Genomic DNA, 20,111 nt, shown 5'->3' with positions numbered 1-20,111 from the left:
ATTTGAGTTTTTTACCTAAAGAGTCTGTTTATTATAGTATCTTTATAGCAACTCTACTAAGATATAATTCAAATATATGGTGTGCAACTTTGATGGGTTTTAGTATATTCAGTGTTTTGCAACCATCATCACAATGAAATTTATACCGTTTTCATCACCCCTCAAAGAAACTCTCCTTACCCACTCACTAGCAGCCACTCCCATTTCTTCCCAACCCTTCCCCCAGCACATACCCCCACTAATTTCCTTTTATCTCTATAGATTTGCCTGTTCTGGACATTTCACAGAAATAGGATCATACAATATATGGTCTTTTGAGTCTGGCTTCTTTCACTTTAGCTCATTTTCAAGGTTCATGTCATAATTTGTATCAGTACTTCATTCCTTTTTTATGGCCAAATAATATTTGGTTGTATAGATATACCAAATATTGTTTATCCTTTCCTCAGTTGATGGGCATTTGGGTTGTTTCCATGTTTGGGCTAGTATTAACAATACTGTGTGAACGTGTACAGACTCCCCCCACTATTCAAAGGTAGAGCATTCCTATGAAAGCTTTCATAAGCCAAAAAGGCATAAAGTGAAAAGGCAATTACCATTAATTTATAATGGAAAATTCTTTGAGCATTCCCACACCCCAAAAAATAACCTACCAAATCATACCAAAAAACACATAAAACCTAAAATAGCACTAACATACAGTAAAAGCAAGAATGATATGATAAATACACAACCTATATAAGTAGAAATAATGTATGCACAGTGTAGTTTTAATTTACAGGAATTGGAAAGGCTGAGAGGTGGTGATCATAGTGTTTTGGGCTGTGTGGTCAGAGGGTGGGGAGGTGGGAGATACAGGAGACTGGGGTGTAGTATAGGAGAGAGAAGAGGGTCATTTATTAACTTGTCATTGTTGTCTGATTCCATCAGAGCAGGCAGGTTACTAACATCTACACCTTCTTACTGCCTCAATGTGTCTGCCTGCCTCAATGTCGAGATCAGTCATCTGCTTTGGCTGATGTGTGGAAGGCTTGAAATACAACAATATGTTTGACTGCTTAGCCTCATGGATTTTTCTATCATACAATTCTTCGTAGGCATTCAAAACATCCTGCAAACCTGCCCTAAACCTATCAAAATTAGGTGCCCTTTCAAAATTAAAGTCATACTTTTCTGCAGTCATTGCAGCACTGTCAGTCGTATCGAAAATCTCACACAGGGGGTCCAGCCGAGTGGCTCAGTTGATGAAGAGCTCGCTTAAGGGTGCGAATTTTGAGCAACAGGGTCGCCTGTTCAGTTCACAGCTGGAGCTGAGCTGCCAAAAGGTGGCAGGGTGGGGAAAAAATTAAAAAAGAAAATCTCACACAGGTGCATTACAGTTCACTGCCTGGATGACTTCACATTTGGGCCTTTAACTGTTGGTTCAGTTTCAGTTCGTATTCTTTCCTCTTGCAATTGCCTCTTCAGAACCAACAATAGTAACTTAGGCAGCTTTCAGGATTCTTTCTCTCTCCGTGTAAATATGTATGAATGGTGGATGCAGGCAAGTTCAACATGAACAACATATTTTGTTCACCCTGATCAGAGCACTTAATTACGTCCAGTTTTACACTAAGCATCCTTACGGGCTCTCTCAGGCTTTTGTGATACCATAGGACATATCTTGTGAATGGTTGCACAAGATAAATTGAGTTAAAGCACTGATATTCACAGTTCAAAACTATGGCGGCTTGATGCTGAGATGCTGAGTGTAGTTCTCAGGGAAGGAGCTTCATTCACAGTGCCACTGTTGCTGTTTGGGATGCTTACTGCAAAACAAACACTGGACACTATTTTTGTTTACCTGCCTTTTTTCGTAAAAGCAAAAATCCTCTTCAGATTTCATTCAGTTAGCAAAAACAGGTACTAAAATAGGTCTTTAATAAAAGCGAAGTAGCGTAATGCGAACTTTCGAAAAGGGGATACCTATGCAGGTTTTCCATGGATAATGTTTTGATTTCTCTTGGGTGCATTAGGTGTATTGGGTCCTGTGGTAACTCTGTTCAACCTTTTGAGAACGTCCTGTTTTTCTAAAGTGGCTGCACCATTTTACATTCCCACCAGCAGTTTACAAACTTAATATATCCACGCCCTCGCCAATGCTTATTATTGTCTGTCCTTTGATTCTAGCCAGCGTAGTGGGGGTGAAGTGGTATCTCATTGATGTTTTCATTTCCATTTCCCAGATGGCTAATGATTTTGAGTTCTTTATTCTATTTTATTGGCTATTTTCATATCTTCTTTGGAGAAATGTCTGTTCACACCCTTTTTCCATTTTTTAGTTTTTTTACTGTTGAGTTGTAGAAGTTATTTATATATTATACATACAAGACCCTTATTGATTTTCAAAAATATCTCTCATTCCGTGAGTTGTTTTTTCCCCCTTTTTTTTTTTAAGATTTTATTGGCGAATTGGGGAAGGGAACAGCGTTAGGGAATCAGGGAAGGGGAACAGACAAGTTGCTGTCCTTTTGTTCTTCAGTCTAGTTGTGGAGGACGTCCCTTCACTGGCCCATGTTGGTATAATCATTGCGCTCTTCCCGGGTGAGGCAGATCAGTCATCGGCCATTGGATGGCAGCTCACGAAAGCTCATGCCCACTGCCGGCCAGCCTCACGGCAGCCCAGCTCCAAGTCAAGCTGTTGTTCACCATCTTAGCTGTAGATGGCGCAGCGTCACTGGCCCTCTAGTGGGATCTGAACCGGGACCCTGCTGCTCCAAGCTGGCATCCCAAGCCAACTAACCAAGAAGCCACTCGGCTGGCCCTGTCTTTTCCCTTTCTGATGGTGTCTTTTGAAGCACAATTTTTTTTTTAAGTTTTGATGAAATTCATTTTATCTACTTTTTTTTTGTTGTGTCTTGTGTTTTTGGTATCATCTCTAAGAAACCATTGCCTATTTTGAGGTCATAAAGATTTACTCATATGCTTTCTTCTAAGAGTTTAATAGTTTTTAGCTCTCACATTTAGGTTTTTGCTCCATTTTTTAGTTAATTTTTATATATTGTGTGAGGTAGGGGTCCAGCTTCATTTTTTTGCATATGGATATCCAGTTGTACTAGCACCATCTGTCAAATATTATAGTATCTTCAGTATTAAAACTGCTTTGGATTTTAAACCAGAGATTTTATTGATCTCTCAGTAAAGAAAACTACTTTCACTAAATGTATTAACATCATGGTTTTTCATCATTTATTTTGTCTTAAACTTTAAATGACATTTTGATAAATGATATTTTGTAGGCCTCAGTAGTTGTAACAAAATAGAAAACCACTTGGTTTTATGGTTAAATGATCTTTTTGCTTTTTTTAGGTGTGTAGTATGCATGTGTGATTTTGAATCAAGGCAGCTACTTAGAGTTTTACCCTGTAACCACGAGTTCCATGCCAAGTGTGTCGACAAATGGCTTAAGGTAAAGTGATGGCATCTCTGAAGTGAATAACATTGAATTTTCTCTTTTACTGACCATAGCTTCGTGTAGAGAAGTCCGTCGTTGGCAGAGGGTGGGTAAGGAGATAAAATTGAAACACAGCTTTCAGTATGATTTATGCAAATAAAGAAAAGGCAAGTAAGAATTAACTATGGTCATTAACATGAGAGTGATTTTGCAAAACCTGAGAATTGGTTATCTATCATTGATAATCAGTATGTCCTAACTTTCTCGTGGTATACAGGGGCAAGGCCTGAACTTGTTAGGCCGATTTCCTCTAAAACCAAGGGGACCTCACTGGAGCTCCTTTGTCAGAGATTCGCAAGGGAAATAAACCTCTAATGCTTTTATTTAATTCTGACCATTTTCTTTTTTTTTGTAGATGTGGGGTGGCGGGGAGCCCAGAGGACACAAATTCTAATGGTTGTTATACCAGGATGAAATTAGTTCAGGGGCTTATTTTCCGTTTTTTATAATAGAACAAAAATGTGATGCAGCGAAGTAATTTAAATAGTCAACTTTAGGTTGTGTGTGGAGTTTTTTTAAGAGTATTCTGATTAGGAAATAACACTGGGTTAGATAACTTCACAGTTTGGTAAGGAAGACAGATAAGCCACGATTGAGGGTACCTAGTTGAGCTCAAACTCAATCCTGAAGGCAAAGTCTTAACTTTTTAGAAAAGGAAAGCATTATATATAAATACACACAGCCCTGACATGTGAGAATAGAGAGTAGTCTGAAAACCACAGGTTCTGTGTGGCTGATAAGAGTATGAGAGGGAGAGTGGCAAACGAAGAGATGTTCAGAGATGTTATGGCCAGTGCCCAGGTTACTGTGAAGTCACTGAAGCGGGAGCGAGTTCGGACTTGATCCTGAAAGCAGTCTGGAAGGATATGACTGAGATGGTGTTTTAGCAAGGTCACTGGCTACTCTTTGGAGAGTGGACTTAGAAGTGATCATTTCTGAGACAGAGAGATGGAATAAGGATGTTCTGAGCCAGACGGAGAACGAATAGTGGCAATTAAATGAAGAGGGCTGATTTCAGAGCTATCATAATATAGAAATGAGAGTATTTGATGAACGGGTTGTATTAGGTTGGTGCAAAAGTAATTGTGGTGGTTAAAAAGAATTGCAAAAACCGCGATTACTTTTGCACCAACCTAATAAAAAGTAAGAGCGCACGATCCCTATTTATGTTGCTGGCTTTAGCAGCTCAGCAAATGGTGCCATTTATTGAGATGGAGTTTTAAGCCAATTATTAAATTTGTCTGAACTGGTGATGGATAATCTTGTCTATATAGGTGAAACTAACCTATTAAACAATCATTCATAGGCTATTAAGTTTTTGAGGTTTGTGGGGTATTTTTTAAAAGACATGTTAAATCATTGCTTTGTACCTCCTTAAAGGAACAAAGAATGTAAAAACTATATGGGTGGTAAAAATAGTTCCACTGCGTTTAATGTTTCATTGTGTCATTCACAATTCAGACAAGTTTTCTCTTTTTGTGTTTTAGGCAAATCGCACTTGCCCAATTTGCCGAGCTGATGCTTCAGAAGTGCATCGGGATTCAGAATGACCAACCTAAGAGCACAAATTTAGTTTGGGTGTTCCTCATCACATGTATATACGGACTATCCATTGAACTTAATCTGTGTGGCTTCCAGCCCTCCCTTTACCAAAAGGGTCAATGGACCTTTCTTTGCACTGTGTGACTTAATCAACTATAAAAGCTTACAATTAGTCTTCATAATTATGGGATTGTTATACTAACCGTGTGATTGGAACTCCAAAGACTTTTTCTTTAGCTTAATTTCGTGTGTGCACTAACATTCCCTGGTTTTTGTGTGATCATTCCGAGTGTTGCTGCAAGATTACAGTGGACGTGATCTTTTAGCATGTGCTTTTATAAAAAGTGGTAGCTCCAGGTGATATAGCAATCTACCTTATTAGAGCCTTCAGAAACTGTGAGTGGAAATGAATGCAGCGTATGACTGTTGGTGATAAATACCTGTGTGCGTGAGAGAGTATGCGCAACCACTGTGTGAGGGCATGGTAGCTAATGTGTGTATGAGATCCTATATACCAGCATGTACCAAGAATGTGTGTGTAGTTTTAATTATGCTGCAATGTATAACCTGGTGTGTTATTTAAACAGCACTAGTACTGTACACTGGTTTTTTTTCCCCTTGTGTTTGCTGTTGCACACTGATTGCTAAGGGTGCATCAATTATCAGCATTGAATACTCCATCCCCTTCCCTCCCAGTGAATGGAATGAGAAAAGCCTTCTTCCTTTGCTTCAGGCAGCTGTCACCTTCTCTTCATTGGTGGTCCCAGATGGGTCACTATAGAAAAAAAGTGTAACAGATTCTCACTCCATGAACCTGATTTTTTTATTCTATTGTGAAAAAATTTTAAATCTCCAACTTGCTGTTTCCAAAAAGAAGGTGCAATATCTATACATCATCAGTTAGCAATATTAGCATTTCAATCAATGATTTGAATGTTGATACTTTCTTGGTTTTCCTTTACGTTTCCAGTAAGCTTCTTACAGGAAGTACTTGTGTGTTGTTTTTTTTTAATGTTTAGATTTGTAGTCTATTCTGAAGATATTTGAGTAATATATTTCTAAGAATACCACTGGTCCCATGAAGTCTCACCTCCTTGACTTCCAACCAGAACAAAAGCCTGTTAACTAACTCAGCTTGATAATGTGTTCTTTGTTTAAGCTCCGCTGGGCAACTAAATTGTTTTAAGAAAACTATATTTCTGTTTGTATTAATTCACCTGCCAAGCTCCAGTTCTGAAAGTTGTCTAGTTTTTCTTCCCTCAGTAAATGTGCTTCTCATCAAAACCTGTATTTCCTGGATGGATCAAGTGCTGTGACAGCTCAAGTTGCTTAGACCTGGTGTGCTTTGATGTTTTATTGCTTTTCTTTTTATTTTGTTTGAATGAGAAAAATTAATATAATAGGTGTCCAGAATACTTGCAGTATAAATGAAAATTTGATTTTTGTATAAAAAATAATGCTGTAAAACAGGAATTGACCTTCCTTTAGTTGATCTGAAATATTTCAATTACATAGCTGTGTGGGTTTTGTTTTATAGGTTCATTGAGCATAATTCAGATTGGTTAAAGTCAGAGTCAGTTTTCCAGCAGTCTTTAGATCCCTCTCTCATCCTTTGTGTTTTCAACACTCTGCCTCTTCCTGCAGTTGGCATCATTGCTTTGTTTGCAGTAGCACAAGCTGCGTAATCCCAGTCAGGACTGGGATGACTTGCTGCCAGCCTCACTCTCAGTTGGCTCTGTGTCAATTTTCTACTCAGACAGTGTTAACTACTTGTTACTGCCATGCTACTTGCCTTCCCTTTTGAAGTCTCTATAAGCTCATCACTGCTTAGAGTTCAGTAAAAGTCAATTTACACAGAAGCACAATTTAGCCCTTTTCCAGACACTGTTGCCTCCAACTAGTCATACAGATAGGATTTTGCATACTTTCTGTTTGCCCCTATATTTGTCAGTGCATCACAAATACGTGTAAACAGTGGTAAAATGCACATGTTACTTTTAAATCATTAGAGTATCACCCACCTATTCCTGATGAATAAAAAGTTTGTTAATGACCTAAATTATTGGCATAATAATCAGCTACATTACAAATCACGTATAGTTTAATCTTTATTTTTTTTAATTAAAAAATCATGTTTAAAATGGCAAAAGCCCATCTTATACATAGACTCTTTTATATAGCTGCAAAAAATTTATATCTGTACAGATCTAACATAACACTACTACACTCAGTATTCATTTTATTGAAGCATGCAAGTAAAGCACTTTTTCTAATTTATATAGATACCTAATTAACAAGGCACATTGTACTAATGATAGGAAAAGTAGCTCTTCTCCCCCCCCCCCAAGAATTCTTGTCATCCCTTTTTCCAATAAATTTTTGAGGCAGTTGGCAATTTAGTAGGCAGCAGGGTCTATTTTGGTAAAATCCTGATTTGTTGCACTCTTGTGACTGATCTCTCTTTGGGAATGTCTTTTCTTTGCATGGGGCTCTTTGAGATGTGTGCAGACTTGCTTATTAAGTGGTTAGTGCGATTAGGAGCATACATGCATGTGTTCTGAACCAGCTCGGACTAGCTACAGTGAGCAGCGTTGGGGCTAGCAAAAGAGAAAGAGCATTTGATCCGTGCCCAGCTGTTGCCACCTCAGGTGGCGCACCAGAGAGCAGGCAGATTTTGGTTTGTTGCCGTCTTCCTCTTTCTTCCTCCTACAACAATATTGGCTTTACCACCTTAACTCTGCTGTGGGGTTTTGGGTTTTTTGCATGAATTAATCATTTTTGACTTTTTTTTTTCCTAGCCACCCCCACACCACCCCCCAAAGAAAACAAAATAAAAAATAGTCAAGGCCTCCAGGTTTCAAGATCTCATTAGGATTTTCTGTCCTGAATTTTTTTGAGCAAAATCTGGAAAATATGAAAGCATATTTCGATTTTATACACTCTCTCGAATGTGATTTGTTAAGATTCTTAAATTTGGGCCTCCTAAATATTTTGAATGAGATCTGCAACTCATTTATGAGAATATTTTCACAGGTATCTTTCAGCTTTCATTAGGAAGCTATTTTCCCCTTGTTGGTACATTGGGTTGCCTCATTTTGCTGTTTGTTTCAGATTATGAAAGCTTACAGGGGTATTTTTTTTTAATCATTTGCTGAGTCATTTCCTCAAATCATATTCCATTATATCAGTTAACATATAGTTTTAAATGTACGTATTATAAATATCTGTAACCAAATCATTTGAAGGCTTGATAAATTTTTAACAAAGTTTGTACATTTTTTATGAAAGTTACTAGTAATGCTTTACTAAGTAGTGCAATGAATTTTTATTTTTAATCCCTGTGCCCAATTTTGGAGTTGAGAGGGTTGTTGGTAATAAATGTATGATGTACACTTAAAACATTTTGTTGTGTTTCATGTTACTGTGTTAGGGAATAGGGGTTGTGTGTGTTTGGAGGGAGGGGTGTTGGGGGATTCCAGCAGGAAGATAGGGTTATTGAGCTATACCAAGCTGCCAGACTTAATTTTTAGACCATAATTCATATTTTGTTTCTGCATTTGTGTAAACATGTTAGTAACACAAAAGCAACTAGCATTATAATGTGGTACATATTTATATCATTTAAAAGGCCAAAAAGATAGCTGAGTATAGCCACACATTGTGGCATAAGCTTCTTGAGCGGTAGAAATACATATGTAGACAACAGCTTCTTTTGTATATATTAACCATAAGATGCAGGAAATAGGATTATAGTAGACAGTTGGGAGATTTGAGCATATTAACTATAGCTAATGTCCAGCTTACTGTCAACATAATATGAAAAGAAGAGCCTCTGCTTGTCATTTTCCATACATGTTTGTGTAATTTCTTTCCTTGGACTAAAAAAGGAAGAAAAAGCAATCTGTTTACATATATGTTGACTGTATTACTTGAGAAGGAAAGTAGACACAAAATACAAAAATTGAAGCTAAGTAATACATTCCAATCCCTTCTCATCTTTCAGGAAGCATTCATTCTTTGGCTTAAGGGAAGGTAATGCCCTCTGACTGGCTCCAGTACCCAACTGACAGAAGAATTCAGAAAAGTGACATTCTTCCAGCATATTTGAAAGAGTGTGTGTGTTGGATTTTGACTATCTTAAGAAATCCAAAACTTCTGCTGTCTTATGGCAGATGCATTTGCTCAGTAAATAAATATCCATGCACTACCCCACATCTCCCTACTTATGGTAAGGCAGGGAGGCTCGTGCAGCTGATTCTTAACCAAAGACCTTTAAGTGTAGGCCATGTGGAAGCATTTAAAAGCCAGCTCTTGGGCGGCCGAGTGGCTCAGTTGGTTAAGAGCTCGCTCAAGAGTTCTGTGGGCCGGCCGAGTGGCGCGATGGTTGGGAACTCGCTTGGGATGCCAGAGGGCCCTGGTTCGGATCCCACATATGAGGGCCAGTGACACTGCCCTCCGCAGCTAAGATGCTGAACAACAGCTCAACCTGGAGCTGGGCTGCCATGAGTTGGCGGCGGTGGCGTAGGCTGCAGCCCCTGTGGCAGTGGGTTGCCATGGGCTACCATATGTAGCCAGCAGCCAGCATGAGCGGCCAGCAGCCACAGTGAGCGGCCATCCAGAAGCTGGTGACTGATCTGCCTCGCCCGGGAAGAGCACAATGATGGTGCCAACTTGGGCCAGTGAAGCAACATTCTCCACAACTAGACTGAAGAACAAAAGGACAGCAACTTGTCTGTTCCCCTTCCCCCAATTCCCCAGCACTGTTCCCATCCCCCCAATTCCCCAATAGAAATCTTTTTTAAAAAAAAAAAAGCCAGCTCTTTATTTTTGCCATGGTGATGGCAGTCCTGGGTCAGGAGTCACTTACCTGGAAAACAGCTGTCCTAGAAAACCACTGGACTCAGCAGATTTTCTGTGAATGATAGAGGTCCTTAAATGAGATATGAAAGGTGGACTCTCTCAGGGTTTATCTTTACCAACTTATTTCCCCCTTTTACAAGTCTTCCATCTTATTCTTACTATGCTTTGATTATACTAAACCTCAAGCCGACCAAATATGCCAGTTAAATATCACTGGCTACATTATTTCTAGATAGATCACAAGACCTGAATTGGCCCAGAGGATAAAATTCTTGTGAATGTTTGGTCAGATCACTACCAAGTGTTTCAGATCTCTGTGGTGCTTTAGACTAATGAACTATTAGTAAATAGACATTGCTGTCCAATAGAAGTATAATTAGCCACATGTAATTTAAAATTTTCCAGTACTATTAAAAAGTAAAAGGAAACAGTTGAAATATTTTTTTAAAGATTTTTATTGGGGAATTGGGGGGATGGGAACAGTGCTGGGGAATTGGGGGAAGGGGAACAGAGAAGTTGCTGTCATCTTGCTCCTCAGTCTAGTTGTGGAGAACGTTGCTTCACTGGCCCAAGTTGGCACCATCATTGCGCTCTTCTCTGGCGAGGCAGATCAGTCGCCGGCTTCTGGACGTCCGCTCACTGCGGCTGCTGGCCGCTCACGCTGGCTGCTGGCTACATACGGTAGCCCATGGCAACCCACTGCCACAGGGAGTGCAGCCGAAATATTTTTAATATATTCAACCTAACATACCCCAAATATTTCAATATATGATCAGTGTAAAAAGTTATTGAGGTGTTTTCTATTTTCTAATACCAAGTTTTTGAAATCCAGTGTATGAATTACAGTCCATTTCCATTTGGACGAGCCACATGTCAAATGCTCATAGTGGCCACCATGTTGGATGGCACAGGTCTAGATTGAGCCTCTGCCAGGTTACCTAGTTTCCAAAGAATTGAATGATACTCTTGATTCCCCAAGGCAATTTTGTCATTGCATACCTTAATAAACTACAGTATGATTAGAATTATTTTACTCTTTGTATAGTTGAATGTAACTTGTTGCTATATTCAATATGCAAATAATACATAAAAAGCAGACTTAGTTGCTGTGAACATCTTATATAGCTGCCCTTGTTTGTTAGAAAACTCCCTAACACATTTGCTTAGCACCTTCAGGATTCATAGCTAGTTCCATGATTAACTTACCAATCAGAAAATTGGACATTCTGAAGAATTGAGAACCAGAAACTCAACCCGCACTGAGATGATGGGGTACATTGCTATTGAGTTGCACGTGCCCTGAACCTTATTCGTGTGGCTCTGTCTCCCAAGCTGGCAGGCAGGAAATGTGGGAATAAGAAAGACTGGATTTTAGGTCCAGCCAAGTGGCTCAGTTGGTTAGAGCTCACTCAAGAGTGCGAGCTCTGTGCAACAGCGGTTCGATGTCCGGCCCAAGCTGAGCTGCCGATAGCGCAGCTAAAAAAAGAAAGACAGACTGGATTTTAACCAGTGACAGCCAGGCCTACTGAGTGTCACCTCACAGCCTGAAAATGTGCTGCAGAATCAGTATGCATGTTTCCCACTAGAGACAGGAAGTGAACTGCTCAGAAAGAAGAAACTCACATTCCCCGCAATCCTGTCCTTGGTCTATACATGGAAACAAAACATAGTGTAATATTTCTGTAGTCAGTACAGTGTGGTATCCACATGTAGTTGGTCATTTTTCTCCCCTTTAGACATGTTAATACTGACTTCAGCTACATCAGAGGAAAATACAGTAATACCTTTGTGAGCATAATTCCTTCCGGAAACAAACTACTGTATTGCAAGATCCCTTGTTTACCAAGTTAAAATGTATTAGAAATGTTTGCTCGTCTTGCGGAACACTCACAAACCAAGTTACAATCTAAGGTTTTACTGTAACCTTGACTTAACCAAAATAAGGCCACCCTTGCCAAGAAAAAAAATGCATCACAATCTTTGGCAATTCAGACTCAGAATGTCCCGGTTTGGGTAAATGCAATGGGAAAATTGCATTTACTCTTAATTATAGAATATCTAAAAAAAAACTTGGACCAACTATCTAATCCAAGCTAATAGATTTTAGTTTGGAAAACAAGCCAGAACAGAGGAAGTGTGTTCCAAGTCAATTAATTGAAAATAAGAGATTCAAGTCCTCCCTCAGGAGTGCTCATTGCACAGACTGCTCCACAAGCTTTTCCTGAGCACCAGCTCGTGCCAGGCAGCTTCAGAATCAGTTCAGGTATCTAGTGTATCACTTTCCAAGGGCTGCCGTAACAAACGACCACAAATTTGGTGAGTTAAATTTATTCTCATAATTCTGGAGGCCAGAAGTCCAAAGTCAATGTGTTGGTTTTCTCTGGAGCCTCCGAGGGAGAATCAGTTCCATGCCTCTCTCTTTTTGGGGTTCTTTGACTTGCAGACACAACCCCAGTCTCTGCCACTGTCTGCACATCGGTCTTCTCATCTCTCCGTGTCTGTGTGTCTTCTTCAACTGAATGGAACTGATTGACCTATATAGAGGTCAGCTGTACAGGTGCCTTAGGAAAAGCCAGTTTTGTCCCATCTCAGTAAATCATTTGAATCTGTTCCAACAAGTGAACTCAAAATTCCAAAATATCTTACCTTAAAGCATGACCAAAATAATTTTGACCTGAAAAATGTTAAAGGGACTCATTCCTTTATCTTTGGCTCATTCCTGCAGCCAAGGATAAACCTCAGTTGTGCTCTCACAAATTGACTCAGTGTAGCACAGCTTTCTAGTATACTTATAAAAATAACTACAAAGGTTAACTGTGAAATGTTCCATCAGGTAAGTGAGCAATTAGCAATGCTTTTAAAGGGGGTGAGTCAATAGGAACAAGCTTGCAACCCATGTCTCAGATGTACAGTTTGACCCATGATGGTTCCTTTGTTGAATCAAAATCTGATGAACCTTGGAAAAAAACCCAAAACATGATAAGTGGAAGAAGCCAGACAAAAAGCCACATAGTGTGTGATTCCATGTATGCCAAATGTCTAAAGCAAATCCATAGAGACAAAGTAGATGAGTGGTTGCCTAGGGCTGAGGGGATAGGATGGCTGGTGATGACAGCTAAGGGGTGTGGAGTTTCTGAAATTGTGACGGATGCATGATTTTGTGAGTATATTGAAAGCCACTGAATATACTGGCTTTGAATATAGTGGTGAATTGTATGGTATGTGAATTAAAAAAATTTTTAAAGCGTTTTTTTAAAAACACGACATACCTTCCAGAATGTCTGTAATTAAAGAGATTAACCATATAATGTGTTGGTGAGGATATGAAGCAACTGGGATTCCCGTATGCTGCTGCTGAGAATATAAATTGGAACGACCAATTTAGAAAATTGCTTGACGTTATCTACTAAAGCTAAGCACACCCTATCACACAGTGATTCCTCTCCTGGGTATATACCCAACAGAAACACATGCACCAAAAGACATGTACAAAAATGTTCATAGCAAACTATCATAGCCCCGATTGGAAACAACCCAAATTTCTATCAACTCTTGAATTGATAAATTATGGTTAAATTTTACAGTGGCATTTTATACAGTGAAGAGCAACGTGAACAAATCTCAACAAATGTATTGAATCAGACACAAAAGAGTACATACTGATTAGTCCAATTATAGAAAGTTCCAAAACAGCAAAGCGGATCTATGCTGTATGAGATGGCATGAGAGGTGATTCTTGGCAGGAGCAAAAGGCACAAGAGGGGACACAGGGTCCTCAAACACACACTTCTCCCACTCCAAGACGTGTGTGTTGAATTTGCTTTTTAAAAGTGAGAGAGCAGCGATAATTTTTCTAGAATATTGCCTCCATGCTAATAAAAGGTAAGTGTTTATGCATGACACCTACACCAGGGGGCACTGTTGTACAAAATCAAGTTCCAAATAAAAGCCTTTTAAGGTACAGGTGGATTGATGTGGTTATAAACGCCCAAAATGTGTTTTAATGTTGCTTTCATCTACAGAAAACATGCATAAGGAATCTGTTTCCCAGAGTAGTACAGGATTGTAGAGCTCAGACTCCTTCCTTGCTAAGCAATGTTTTTATGCCACACCCAGTAGGACTTCTCACAAAATGGTTTTTGAATGTTGAACTGTTTTTCCATCCTCCCTCCCTCCCCTCCTTTCTTTTAGTTGTATTCTAAAACTCAACTTTGTTTAGCTTTAAAATCACGCTCCCTATGTATTGATCAAGACCAGCTCTTGCATATGAACTCAACCCCCGTGTTCCTTCCACATAGACTGGAGCTACTATAGCTGCCAAGACCTGCCCCTACCGATCAAGTTTACCGGTGGCTTCGTAACTGTCAAGTCAAATGAACTCTTTCCAGTCTGTCTTGCTGGACTTCTCTGTGGTCTATAACCCTGCTCATTTCTCTTCATTTCTGAAAGCTGTGTGCCTTTGGCTTTCATGATACCCTTCTCAGCCCATCCTCCTTGCTCGCTCTGAGTTTCTTCTCTTTCCTGTCTTTGTTCTGCCCCTTTAATATCAGGGCTCCCTGGCACATGCTCCTCAGCCTCTGCTTTTCCCATGCTGTATACTCCCTGGAGTGACAGCATCCTCTCCAGATTCAACTTTTTGATCAGTTCTCATGAGTCACAGATTCTTATCTCCAGTCTCAACTTCCCTGAGCTTCTGCCTGTGTTTCCAGCTTCCTGCTGAACATTTCCTCCTGAACTTCCCCTCCTGGACATCCCATAGGCACTGGAACTCAATATATCTAAATAGGAACTCCTCAAAATTCCCCCAAACTTGTTACTCCTTCTGTATTCTCTCTTTCCATTACTGGCCCCACCACGCACCCAAACTCCCCAGCCACAAACAGGGAAGTCGTCCGTGACTCATCCATCTTCTGCCTCCTCTGCCTCTAACCAATCGTTCCTTTGTCTCCCCTTCCTCCACAGCCCAAGTTCAGGTTCCATCACCTCCCTTTTCAGGATCATGCTTCCAGCTTTGCAACACCCCCCACCCCATCCTCATATTCAAACCTCTCCACAGCCTCCAAAGTAAGTCTTTCAAAAAACAAATCTGACTGGCTTCCTTCACTGCCCATAGCCCCAAACCCTTAAATGGCTTTCCGTTACCCACAGGACAAAGTACAATCTTACTAGCATGTTCCCTCTCCAACAAAAGCCCCCCTTAGTCTGCCCCTGACTGTGGTTCCAGCCTCAGCGCTCAAGGCTCCTTTGCCTTGTATTTTACCCTCTAGCAACCAATCTGCTTACAGCTCCCCAGATACTGTGCTCTTTCTTTCTCCATAGTTTTTCTCCCACAGACGCCTCTGCTCAGAAGGCTTCTGCCTCAACTGCGCTCTCTCCTCTCATGACTCAACTCAGGTATCACATCTTCTAGGAAATCTGTCCTGATCCCTGCAAGCGGGTCAGACACTCCACCCCTCCGCCGGTGACAACCTGGGCTGATGAGCCATTTCCCTTCCCCTGTGTGTTATCCGCACTTGTTCCAGCGGGCTTTGCACTGGCTTGAGAGCATCGGACCTGCACTGGCACACATCTTTACCTTTAGGGCCTAGCACAGAGTTCAAGAAATGTTTCTCAAGTGAAGGAATGGAGAATGACTCCCTGGCTAGAATGGTTAGGTGGTTGCTGGGGACTATCAGCCAAGGAATGAATCTTGCAGGGGGAGCAGGTTTTGACAAAAGTAAGGATGAGAGAGGAGCGTACGTGGGAAAGATGAGGACCTGGCCTTGGGAGGTGCACACGCAAAGGCAGATGTCCGGCAGGCAATTCCGGCAGGCAGATCTGCAACTCCGGCCAGAAGCCTGGGCTACTGGCTGTTAGAAGCATTAACTGTGGGCTAAGACAAAGCTCACTTCAGGAGGCCTCAGAAGGAAGTCGGCAGGGCTGGCTGGGGGCCCAACTCCACCTTCTACCAGGAAGTGCAGCATGTTGACCTGGGCCAGGTTCCACATGGCTCTGAATAGTGGAGAATAAACAGACACTCCTTTGCTGAGATGTGCCAGAGAGAGGCTGCCCCAGCTGCCCACTCCCAGTTCTGAGTGAACTGCCCTTTCCGATTTGGGTATCGAATGAGTTAGGTTCAGGTCACCATTAACCTGTAAGAACTGTGCCCCACATACCACTCACACAACGAGACCACAGTCAGGAACAAGCCCTGGCCTGTCCACAGAACACAAATACCCTGAGCTCCTTGACCACCCAGAGGCCAGCAGGGCCGATCGTCCAGAGAGGGCCTTGCTGGTCCTCCAGGAGCTAGCTAGCTCGTCATGACGCTTCCTAGGAATCCACCACCCAAACCCCGCCTAGAATCAAAGGCTATGCTGGAGGAAATGCCTCAGAATGTCATCACACAACGAGATGCCAGGAAACTCTGAGGTCCCAAGCAACTATTTCATTAAGCGTGAATTGCACAAAAAACAGCTGCAGGCTGCTTAGACAAAGTGCTCACGGAGAGACAAAAAATAGGTGACCAGGAGAAGTTGTACCTCCTTTCAGCACCCCACCTGCTGAAAGTCCCTGACTGAGCACGCAGAGGTTTGCTCCCTGTTGCTGATCTGCAAAGAAAACACTGCTTCTGGGTTATCCACTCGGCTCATCTGGCCTTATTTAGCTGACAGATATCACAATAGGGCCAGGGAGCAGCCATTTAGTATAATGTCACTCCCTCCCTCCCCCCACCTCCCTCCCCATACCAGTGGGTGTGCCTTCTCCCAGATTTTGGAACAGAAGGAGAGAGAAAAGGACAGCGATTTAAGTGGCCACTTTTTCTGCCTCAAGTTCTGGAGAAGCAGAGAAACTCTGTTTACAAGAAAAGAGAAGAATAAAGCAGAAACGCAGACATAAGTGGAGATGAAAGAAAAGAATCTTGACTCTTCAGTCCCTGGTTCTTGTCCCACCTACATCTCAGCTGTCAGGCTCCATGAGACACCGTGGGTCCTGAAAACAAAATTCTCAAGTTTCAACTCAGCTAACTCAACTCCAATTTATTGAGAACCCTAATTTATGCTGGGAATGTGCCCATGGGTGATTTGCTTAACCTCTTTGGGCATAATTCCCTCATCTGTCAACCAAGGATAATAAGATGCTTCACAGGATCAAAGGAACTAAATTAAATAATTTTGTGCAAGTGAAAAGTGCTAACGAAAGTACAACCCACATGGCAGGCTCTTATCTGATGCCTTTCCCATTTATTCCTTCCCTGAGAGACCAAAGGTATCTCCTAAAGGCCTGGAGAGAGGATTCTGGAATCATTCACATATTGTTGATGGGTAGTTGAAACCCAGCATTGAATGAAAAGTCATTTTACCTGCTAAAAAAGGACTAGACCGTTCAGTGTCTTGTCAACCTGAAGATTCAGCATCTTTCTCTGGACTAGGTAGGCTCTTGGGTTTGCAGACCTTGACATTTTGTCTAGGTAAACATTTTTCACTGCCTATCAGGTACCCATCTCCTCATCCCTTCTTCCTAAGAGTCCCTAGCCACCGTTTACCCCTCTACCACATGTTTTTAGGTGGGAGTCGACCTCAGTCCTAGCTTTGCGGTGGGCCTCAAGGGGTTAAAGCCAGTGAGTGAGTGCGTTCCATTGCTCTGGGTACAGTCAGGGCTCTGAGGAGGCTACATGGCGTAAGTAATGCACATTAAGGTGAACCTCCAGATTCTTACTTGGAATGTTGGCTCAGAAATACTCTCTGCTCCCCTGGATGTAAACATGGAAGTATATACCCCTATGGCTACTGGCAGTCATCCTATAGGCATGAGGGGAATTAGCCTCAGGATGAAGTCAACCCCCTGAAGGCAAAAAAGAATTGGAAAGAAACGGTCCCTGATGTGAACGGCTGCACTGAGCCATCCCAGAGTCCGCAACCCTCTGACTTCTGGCAATGTGAGCCAGCAAAGCCCCTGTTCAATTTGGCTTTCCTGTAACCAGCAAAATAGTGTCCTAACTGATAAAACCACGCAAATGTCTTCCGGGTTCATGATTTTGTAATAGAGCCATTTGTTTGAACAGTGCCAGTGTTTAAACGCAAGCATCACTAGTAGTTGAGATGACGACTATTTATTCAAATCTTTCCCTAAACACTGGAGTTCTCAACCAACGTTTTCATCCCAAGACAACTCCAATTATTTGGTTTTAGCTGTCACCGAACAGTTACCTGAGCCTCTCAGGCACCTCAGAACTCAACACGTCCAGACCCGCACTTGTCCTCCTCCCCAAACTTTTGAGCCTCTGGTGTTCTCAGGTTTTGTCAGTGGTTCCATCATCACCCAAACCACCCAAGCTGACTGAGTCAAACAACTTCTCTGATGCCCTCCACTTCTCAGACCTATCCCCCATGAGTCACCAAGTCACAGTTTTACCTCCTAAACATTTCTTTGCTCCGCCCCTTTTTCTCTACCATTATTTTTTTCATTACCCTGGTTTAGGCTCTCTTCCTTTCACTCCTAACTACTAATCTATTGAATCATACTAATTGCTTTTTCTGATAGTTTGTTTTTATAACAGAAAATTGAGATCTTGCTGCATACCCAGCATGTTAGATGAAAAGGAGTGGACAAAACTGTCCCACTCATCATTAAATAGTCTTTACAAAAGTGATTTTTAATAGTGGCATAATAATTCGTTGTATGGGCTATCAAAATTCCTTTAAACATTCCTCTACTATTGGTCATTTAGATTGCTTCATTCTGGGCTATGAAAATCCTTGACGATCCAATTATTTTTCCCTTTGAATCCACCCTCCATATGGCAAGTCTTGACATGTCATTCCTTTGCTGGAGCCCCATTCATGGCTCCCCATCATCTAGAGTCCAAGGTCCTTGACATAGCCTTAAGGACCCTCTGGACCTCCCTAGGTTTCTAACCTTATTTCTTGCTGCTCTCAATTTTGCATTTTACTCTCTAAAAATGGAAACCATTTGTGATTCCCCTACAAACACTCCATGCTGCTTCATGCTCCAAGTTTTTTCCTCTTGCATCCCTCTCCCTGGACCATCCTTTCCACCCTTCTTTGCCTGGAAAACTGCTACTGAGACTCAGCTCAGGGGCTGTTCCTCCCAGGAAGCCCTCCACTCTCACCTCCGACGTGGCACATTCCACATAAAAATGCTACTACCTCTGATTATATATATTTTTCCACCACTGACCATAAGTTGATTTTTATTATTAAGGTCAAGGATGATGACGTATTCATCTTTGAGTCTCCAGCACCTAGCATACAGTCTATATTTAATAAAGTTATTGTTTTCAAAACCAAACTGAATATAGCAGCTTAAAATAACAAACATCTATTATTTCACACAGTTTCTTAGGGTCAGGAATCTAGGCGTGGCTTAGCTGTGTAGTTCTGGCTGGAGGTCTCTTATGAGATTATGATCAAGCTGTCGCCTATGGCTGCAGTCTTTGCAGATTTGACCGGGGCTGAAGGATCTGTTTCTTAACTCAGTCATGTGGTTGTTGGAAGCCCTCAGTTTCCTTACCCATGGTCCTCTCCATAGCGCTGCTTAACATGGTAACATACATTTCCCAAAGCAAATGATCCGAGGAAGAAAGAGCTCAAGTCTTTTATAACCTAGCAACCTTATAACTCATTGGCCACATAGACCATTCCTGGCACAACGGGCAAAGGGATTACTCAAGGGTGTGGATACCGGGAGGCAGGGATCATTGAGGGCCATCTTGGAGGAACTGTACCACAGCGGTGCATTTCAAGACATTCCCAGGGGCAGAGGAGAATAGCTGCACATCTCCTGGAGGTCTGGCACCAAGGTCCTGAACAGCTAGCTCACTTACTGCAAAGGACATGTGTTCTTGATGTCTCTCAGTTTATCCCTCTTATATTAAGTATTGAATAATTATGTTACATCGACCTTTTTCACCTCAATTTTTAAGTAAATATGGTGCACTCACAACCCCATGGCATATATTGGGTGTGTCCAGTGGTAAGCTTCTCCCAGTTTGAGAAGCAGGGCAGGGAGACCTCTTCCATGGCTGGTTAGATGAGCTGGGGAGGCCAAATGACAATTGTTTATAAGAATCAGCAGCTAACTTAAAAGCTTGCCTGAGGTAGTTCATGAGCATGCGTGGACACACACACACACACACACACACACACACACACACACACACACACACACTGGAAATAACCCATTGTTCGTCAATGAAAGCTGGTTAATTAAATGA

General features: G+C 41.5%; 1 protein-coding gene across 8 annotated transcripts in view; it reads left to right on the top strand.

The window, feature by feature from the left end:
• RNF38 (ring finger protein 38) overlaps nt 1–8,434 on the top strand; it is a 64,592-nt gene extending 56,158 nt beyond the window's left edge. For 7 of the 8 annotated variants that reach the window (XM_019663364.1, XM_019663362.1, XM_019663361.1 and 4 more), the window contains 2 exons: nt 3,349–3,448; nt 4,981–8,434. In XM_019663364.1, coding sequence (XP_019518909.1) covers nt 3,349–3,448; nt 4,981–5,043 — 163 coding nt within the window. In that variant the 3' untranslated portion in view covers nt 5,044–8,434. The remainder of the gene's footprint in view (nt 1–3,348; nt 3,449–4,980) is intronic. The other variant, XM_019663360.1, reaches the window with a different exon arrangement.
• Nucleotides 8,435–20,111: the final 11,677 nt, after the last annotated feature.

The sequence above is a fragment of the Hipposideros armiger genome, unplaced genomic scaffold (assembly GCF_001890085.2).
Source record: "Hipposideros armiger isolate ML-2016 unplaced genomic scaffold, ASM189008v1 scaffold_388, whole genome shotgun sequence".
NCBI classification, from domain to species: domain Eukaryota; kingdom Metazoa; phylum Chordata; class Mammalia; order Chiroptera; family Hipposideridae; genus Hipposideros; species Hipposideros armiger.
This window is presented reverse-complemented; position numbering and strand designations above follow the sequence as displayed.